At 44.4% G+C, this 8,922-nt stretch overlaps 1 protein-coding gene across 1 annotated transcript; it reads right to left on the reverse strand.

Moving 5' to 3' along the window:
• Positions 1 to 7,718: 7,718 nt before the first annotated feature.
• LOC130139649 (uncharacterized) lies at positions 7,719 to 8,318 on the reverse strand. The gene has a single exon (XM_056317073.1). It carries the CDS (start codon positions 8,316 to 8,318, stop codon positions 7,719 to 7,721), a length of 600 nt encoding a protein of 199 aa, XP_056173048.1.
• Between the last annotated feature and the right edge of the window lie 604 nt (positions 8,319 to 8,922).

Below are 8,922 nucleotides of genomic sequence, written 5' to 3' on the forward strand. Positions count from 1 at the left end.
GAAATAAGACAAGAAGCATCATGAGCAAACCTTATGTTTACAACGCATGCGAACATATTAAATACAGGCCAACTAAGGATAGCAAAACTTGACTTGGGTTATCCTATACCCACTACGGCTTCTCGCTCCTCGCTTCTTCACCTCCACCCCGGTCCCATCCGCCTGGCCATCTCGCATCCCACCGGTGGCTTTATCTCGGAGCCGGCCCTCCTGCACCGTTGAACCCACATAGGGATCCAACCCATTCTCCGTTCGCATAGCGATACCACGCCACGTACGGATGAGGCACCAAGTCCGTTAGGCCTTCATCGAACATCACAAGCGTCGTGATTCGGCGATAGGCGCGGTCTTCTCTGACATCTATCACGGTGAGCACTTCGGCTCTCTGCTCCACGGGATTGCCAACGCGGGCTGGGGGAGATGCCATCCTATGGACCTGAAAAAGGGAAACAACGGGGGATGAGTCGGGGAGACTCAGCAAGTGAAAACACTAATATCAAGTAAGGATATATCGATCGCCGTTAACATAAGTCGGCCCTTACTGCACCCGCATCAATGGCAGATCAATAGCAAAGTTCAAACAAGAGAACATCACGCATGGCCACATCATGTACACTTTACCAACTAAGGCTCGGTTCTATCTCAAAACAACATCAAACATGAAACATGATTAAATCGAGAAAATAAACCAACTACGACCAACCAAACGACCGAGAAATGGTCCAAGAAAACCACGTCACAATGCATCTCAACATCCTTTCCTGATATTAGGGAATTCACTTACACAACAACTAACAAAATGAGAGAACGGGCTAGCAACGGGTGAGTTCGGGAAATTTCGGGCTTTCTCCTTGCTTGGCCGAGCAAACCTAGGCCTACAAAGGCCAAACCGTGGGCTCTTGGGTGGAAACAAGGAGAAACACGGGCCGGTTCGAGACTTCTAGGGCGTGAGCTTCTCGGCCAAAATGAGAGAAAACTAGAAACAAAAGGAGAAGAAGATGGTGGATGGTGGTGTTGGCGTGAGATGATGGTGTGAGAAGAGAAGAGAAGAGGGGGGGGGGGGGAGGGTGTCTTGCTATTTATAGGACTCTTGGAACTTCCTAGAAACCCTAGACTAAGCCAATAAGAGAGGTGCTCTAAGTCAAATTTCATGATGACTTACATTTAATGCCATTAAAAGCTATTAATGGACTAAAATGATGAAGAGGCCAACCTTATCTTCACCTCATTGGCTCTCTCTCTCTCTCTCTCTCTCTCTTCCTCTCGGCTTCTCTCTCTCTCTCTCGTTTCTCTCTCCCCTTGGCCGAATGGCCTTGGTTATCAAGATTCCATTATAGAATCATTCCAGAAGAAAACATTTCAGCTTCTGCCACTATATGTAAAGCCTCATTTTCCCCTTCATATGACCTCCAATAAAAGTGTAACATATCCCATTTGAAAGATCATAACGTGTAAATTAAATCACCAGAAGATATCAAGTCAAAATTCCAACGTTCTCGGATAGAAAATGCTGAATCTTTGAAATCTGACAAAACCGAACAGCTTTGCACTGTTCACGAAATCGGACTTGAAAACATAGTAAATGGACTCTGAAAATTCTCAAATTTGAATATGTCATAAACAAGGCCTTAACAAACATTTTTCATGAAGAACATGAAATCTGAATCTCTCTGTAAACACCATTTTTAGTAGCTCAAAAACAGACTAAAAACAGTTCACTGAAACAGAATTCTTGTTTCTCAAAGTAAGCTCTGTCCATAATCCAAATCATCTCGAAAAAAATTCCCAATTTTATATACATTATAGAAAAGGAATTTCTCAACAACTTTTGCGAAGGAAAATTTCCAAATTCTGCCCAGAAAAGCTTGTAGAAAATAAAGAAAGTGTGAACATCACCGAAATACCCATTCTGGGCAGTTTTACACGGTCCGGAAATGAGGCTGTCGTGCTACTCATATCAAGTCTCAAAATTCTGAAATTAAAGTATGTAAAACTTCAAGATGTTTGGAGAAACTTTCAAGAAGGAAGTGTTTGGAAATTCGGATTACACAAGTCTCCATAAAAATAACAAAACGAAGGGGTACAAAGGATCCGAAATAGGGTTTTCCAAAACAAGAGTAAAAAAATTTAGTTCCAATTGGAAAACCACCAAACTTAAACCATAGCCATTTCCCAGGGACTGAAATTAAGAATCTTATAGATAATGTCTCCAAATCTTCAATGCAAAGACAATTGCCGCCAATTCTAAGTCATGCGTTGGATAATTCAACTCATATAGTTTTAGTTGTCTTGATGCATAAGCGATGACCTTCCCATGTTGCATTAAAACACACCTAAGGCCCTTGTGGGAGGCGTCGCTATACACAACAAATCCTTCTGATCCATATGGTATTGTCAGAATTGGGGCGGTAGTCAATTTTCTCTTAAGTTCTTGAAAACTTCGTTTACACTCGCCATTCCATTCAAATCTTGTGTCCTTCCTCGTCAATTGAGTCAATGGACCAGCCAAACGTGAAAATCCTTCTACGAATCTCCGATAGTAACCGGCAAGTCCTAAGAAACTTCGAATCTCTGTTACTGTCGTTGGTCTAGGCCAATTGACTACTGCGTCAACTTTAGCTGGGTCTACTGCGATACCTTCTCTGGTTACTATGTGACCCAGAAATGCCACTCGATTCAACCAAAACTCACACTTACTAAATTTCGCATACAACTTATGCTCTTCAGAGTCTGAAGTGTAACCCTTAGGTGTCGTTCATGCTCTTCTAGTCCTTTCGAGTATATCAGAATGTCATCAATGAAAACTATCACGAATTGATCCAAATAGGGTTTAAACACTCTATTCATTAAATCCATGAATGCAGCAGCTGGCACATTAGTCAACCCGAATGGCATAACCAAGAACTCGTAATGTCCATATCGCGTCCTGAATGCCGTCTTAGGAATGTCTTCCTTCTTAATCCTAAGCTGATGATAACCTGATCTTAAGTCAATTTTTGAGAATACGGATGCCCCCTACAATTGGTCAAATAGGTCATCAATCCTAGGCAAAGGATACTTGTTCTTGATCGTGATCTGATTCAATTGCCTATAGTCGATGCAGAGACGCATCGATCCATCCTTCTTCTTTATAAATAAGACAGGTGCGCCCCACGGTGATGCACTTGGCCGAATAAATCCTCTATCAAGCAATTCTTGTAACTGTACTTTTAACTCCTTTAGCTCTGTTAATGCCATCCTATTTGGGGCTTTTGAAATGGGCTCTGCTCCTGGGGCCAATTCAATAACAAACTTAACTTCTCTCTCGGGTGGTATTCCTGGCAATTCTTTAGGAAATACATCTGGAAATTCTTGAACTACCAGAATTTCTTCAAGTTTTGATTCCTTCCTAACTTGATCCTTAACCATTGCTAAGTATCCTCGACAACCATTATTGAGGAGTCTATGTGCCTCGAGTGCTGAGATAAGTGGCATAGACGAATTCATTCCATTCCCGACAAATTCGAAGCTAGGATGATCTGGTGGGTTAAACTGAATCACCTTCTCATAACAATCTACATTGGCCCGTTGCTTACTAAGCCAATCCATTCCTATGATAATGTCAAAGTTGTACATAACTAAAACTACTAGATCTATCCTCTGATCCACTCCACCTATAAAGATCTTACAATCCCTACATGTCAATGTTGATAGTATCATATCCTTTAGAAGTGTAGAGACACTCAAAGGCACTTCAAGCAATTAAGACTTCAATCCAACTAATCGCATAAATCTTGCAGACACAAAGGAATGCGTAGCACCCATATCAAATAATGCGTATGCCAATTGATCACACAAGGTGAGCATACCTGAAATAATGGTCTTGGAAGCTTCCGCTTCCTCCGGAGTGATCGTATACACTTTTCCTTGCATCGGGGGTCTTTGCAAATTCCTTGGTGATGGTGCTCCGCCTTGAGTTGGTCGTTGTAATTGCTGCGCTGGCGGGGCACTAGGTTGTGGTCTCCCTTGAGGGTAGTCTTTAACAACATGACCGAGTTCTCCACACCCAAAACACCTCTTTAGCGTCGGACACTGTGCATTCCCGTGTTGTCTCCCACACTGGCGACAGTTTCCATTTGGGAATGACCTTCGTGACATTCCGAAATTTCCACCAATTGGAATTTATTGAATAATTGAGTTTTATGAAATGTGCTCGCGATAAATTCTCGCTCGGAAGCTGATCATTCCTGGGAATGCTAACCATTAGGGAAAGGCTAATAGGGAATTAAATTCGCGCGACTAAAGAAAATTCGACCGTGAATGGACTTCGACCATTAAATCGCGTAAGTGATATTTTGAGCCTTGTTGGCCGATCCAAGGATAGTTAGGGGTCGGTTCGCCCTTTGTCCTAGTAGTGGATCGCGGGTGATTCCGTTGGACCACGAAACGACTTGACGAATGATTCCGAAATTATACCGAACGATCGTACCCCTCGGATCAAGTGATTGATCTTCGCGATTTTTATGACAACCGAGATCGTCACGCATCGAACGGACTTGCACGTGACTCGATTCGGTATCGTCATGAGTCGATTCTGCGAGTTTCCCGGCAAGCCGCCCGTTAGCTTGAGAAACGCTCGAGTTGCGTTTAATAGAATTTAATTATGGAATTTTTGTCCAAATTGGACACTGGAAAATTAGGAAGTCACGCCGGAACGTTAGGACGACGTTGTACGTGACACGTATGAAATTTTGGTGTGCTCAAATCCTTCGGAAAAATTCGATTTGGGCAAGAAACGGAGAAAGTGACCAAAATACCCCTAGGATTTATTAAAGGTTATGTTTTAAGGGTAAAGGGTAATTTGGTCATTTCCGCCTTTGGTCAAACTTTCACTATTTAAGTCTAGAACTTTTCTCTCTGCCCACTTTCTTCTTCTTTTCCTCTTTATTGCCGTGAACCCCTCCCCTCTTTCTTTCACTCTCCCGATCTCTCCCTCTCTCTTTTCTTTCCACCGTGAAGACGCGGAAGCCCACCGCCGACACCGCCGCTCGCCACCACCACCCGGACCGCCCTCAAGCCGCCGTACCGCACCACCACCAGCCCTTGAAGCCACCGTCTCTCCCCTCTCTCTCTTTTCTCTCTCCACCGTGAGCTAAGACCCACGGCCGAGCAAGCCCCACGCCGCCGCCGCCCAGCTGGAGGTGCCGTGAGTCATACGCCGTCGCCGTAGAGTGCCGCCGCTTTCCGTTCTAGCCGTTTTAGCCTAGAACGCAGTAAGTCATACTCTAATCCCGATTTAGGATTTTGGGTATCGCCGAACAATTTGATTTTGGGTGAAATTGGACTTGTGCGGGTGTGAAATGTTGGGGCTTTAGACCGGGAATATATGGCGGGCCTTAAGGAATTAATTTGGAATTTTGGAGGACAATTTGAGGAATTTTAAGCTAAGAATCACTGTTCACGAGCTGTGATTCACTGTTCACGAGGCTGTGATGCTCAGTACGGGGACGCAAGTTGGATTTTTAGAACCGGTATTTAATGGCGAGAAAGTCCCGTGAAGGATCGGAATTAATCCGACGCCACTAGAACGCGGGTAAGTCGCGCCTAAACCTAATTTACGACTTCGGGTATCGACGGGTAAATTCGGACGAAATCGTATGGAATTAGGTGCGGAATCACATGGATAGGGGGTGCAAATTTTATGGCGGGCCTTAGGAATTAATTCGGGTAATATTTATTGGAAATTCAGAAAATTAGGGGCTGCGAATTACTGTTCATATGCCTCGAATCACTGTTCACTGGCTGTGGATTACTGTTCACCGAGCTGTGATGGTCCGATTGGGACGCAAGTTGAAATTTTGGAACCTAGATATTATGGCGAGAAAGTCCCGTGAAGGATCGGAATTAATCCGAAGCCGTTTGGTTGGAGAAAAATGGGAATTATCGTATTGGATGCGTATTTAAATTATTAGTAAATTGTGGTAATTAAGTTGAGTATGCTGTGGCGTGCTGTTGGGTATGAGAATGATACCGTTGAGTCCGGCTCGGAGTTTCATGTAAGTGTCGGGAAGAGTCGGTGGTGTGATTTTGTGGTTTGAGTGCAGAAATTACTGTTCACGAGCTGTGGGAGTGCGTGCCTTGTGATGTGGTGAGTCGTTTGATGCGTGTTCGGTACCGTTAGGTCCGTCTTGGAATTTTATGAAAATCCCGTGAAGGGCTGAAAATGATTTGAAAACATTTGAACAAAGAAAAATGTTGTTTTATGCGAAAATGTGCTTTTGTGTGAAAATGGTGATGTAGTGAAGTGTGGGGTGCAAGTGTGCACGGAATTTGAGGCAATGGCATGAGAAAGTGAATGTGGGATCGGACCGGGCGTGTGATGCTCGGGCGCGATCGAGGGGCCTGACGCGTGAGCGAGTGCGCGGGCCGGATGTGGTGAGTGGTCGCGGTGTACGAGGCATGTACGTTTACGCGGGTCATTGGCGAAGAATGAGAAAGAGGAAATGAGAATGGACGGAATAATGGGATAAGAGTGGTATATGCGCGTGTTTACATCGACGGATTGAGTTTGAATGATGTTGTGCGCATGTTTGAGCGACAATATTATTTGTTGTGCAATGTGATGTTTCAGCGTGTGGTGATATTGAGTGTTTGAATTTAATTGGTGCTCATGGTGCATTGCATTGCATAACATAGACACGCATTGTGTATCGAGAGTGAGGTATGTGATGAAATTGTGTGAGAATGCGTGTACGCCATGAGCATGTGATTACCTAAAATGCCCTGGCGTTATACGGCGGGTTCGAGATAATAATAAGTTGTGTGATCACCGAAAGACCTTCGGGTCGTGACCTTGGTCGATACCGTCCTCATGCACTTTGAAGCGGGACGATGCCCGTACGTCCGGAAGCGACCATCCTCATGCACTTTGAAGCGGGCTCTGGTTCGTAAGGAGATCGGTGTTGCGCCTCATGCACTTTGAAGCGAGGCTAGAGACACCGGGCCGGATCGGTTCTTGCGCCTCATGCACTTTAAAGCAGGCTAGACGCACCGGGCCGTTAATAATGTGGACTCGAGTCGTAATTAATAATAAATTGAGAAATTGCCGGTGTGCCGGTGTGGGCCGGTGGGCGGAGAATGCGTATGACATGTAGACGACATTTGCATGCATGGAACATGCATGGCGACATGCGAATGTATGAGAATCGGTACATGAACGTGTGATTGACATACGTGTGATTATGCGTGCCACGCATGTGCCGTGACTATTGTATGTTGATCGCCTAACTGCGGGGTCGGATAATTGTCGACTATTGTGGTATTGTGATTTGAATAATTGTTTCCGATCAGGAGATTGCATGCTAGCCTAGCCTAGGTTGGGTTTAGGGGTGAACTTGCGAGAAGTGTTCTCACGGTTGTTTCAACCAACAATTTGAAAACCTCGACAGGACCCATGAATCTTCCGCCACCGCCACCGAACGTTTGGAGTCCTCGGTGGATGGGACGGTATAAAGGGACTCGGACTCGGAGGACAAGGAATCGGACTCGAGAATGGGTTTTGGCGAGCACCATTTTGGGTAGTAGTAAACCCAAGTTTTCATCCTTGGAGTATCGGTTTTTGAGAAAGGCGATATGCATGTATGGGACGGTTTATAAATGTAAATATTATGGTATAAGAAGGAAATGAAAAAGATATGTATATTCTCCCGATTTTTCTCCCGAGTTTTAATTGTCCGGGTTTAATTGTTGATATCCTTGTAGTAGTAAATCTCGATGGTGAATTTGAGGTCAGCGATATTCTGGGACGTCGCTTGAATCGACCGGAGGCGGTGTCGCGTGCCGTAGGGGTTCGGGGCATGACACCTTCGCTCCATCAACTGGTTATTCCACGATCTCATGATGTTGCCTCTCTTATTATGAACAAAAGAAGGTTTTCCAAATTGGAGGGGCCTTTTGCCAAATCTGACGTTATCCCGTGTGGCTTGATGACTTGCCTTACCTTGTTCTATGGCCTCTAGTTCTCCTTTCATCAACTCATGTTCAATGAGTTGGGCACGTCTGTAAAGTACATTATAGTCCCTTATATCGAAGGGTACTAACTGCCCTCTGATATCAGGTCTTAGCCTATTCAGAAATCTCTTGGTTTTATCCTCCCTATTTTCCACCATGCGAGGCGCAAACCTAGAGAGCTCGGAAAACTTAGCCTCGTACTGATCCACCGTCATATTATTCTGACATAACTGTATGAATTCTGCTATTTTCTGATCTTTAACACAGTCAGAAAAATACTTCTCATAAAATGCCTCCACAAACTTCTCCCAAGCTATTTTTGTACCCATGGGAAACACTGCTTCTTTCGATACTCTCCACCAATGTTCCACATTTCCTTCCAATTGATACTCAGCCAAAAGTATCTTATCAGCATCGGTACAAGTCAACAGGTTGAATATTTTCTCCAAACTACGTATCCACCTTTCGGCCTCGTTGGGGTCTCCCACTCCAGTTTCAGGAATTGTTCAATAAGTCCTTGTGCACGGCGATCACCATTCCCCACTGCCGCTTGCTAATGAGCTTGTTGCTCAAACAATGCCCCTACATTGGCCAAAGCCTCGAGGATTCCATCCACTCGAGGATCCCAGAAGACGATGCACTATTCCTCCTCATATTGTTTTACCAGTTTTCTGCACATTGATCACCAATTACTTTAGATGATCAATCGTCACACTATCTAACAAGTAACAAATGTTACTTACATCACATAAGTAACCATAGTTACTTGTATCTCCCTAACACAATACTAACAAACACATGCATTAGAAGTATTAGGGCGGACACATCCCAGCCTGCTCATCGCTAATACACCTTATCACTCCCATATAACCAACCTTATCGCTCCAATGTAAGCTTCACCTTATCACTCAAATGTAAACCTATGCTCTGATA

The sequence above is a fragment of the Syzygium oleosum genome, unplaced genomic scaffold, assembly GCF_021117445.2.
Source record: "Syzygium oleosum isolate NSW1041296 unplaced genomic scaffold, Sole_v2.1 Sole_v2.01, whole genome shotgun sequence".
Taxonomy (NCBI): domain Eukaryota; kingdom Viridiplantae; phylum Streptophyta; class Magnoliopsida; order Myrtales; family Myrtaceae; genus Syzygium; species Syzygium oleosum.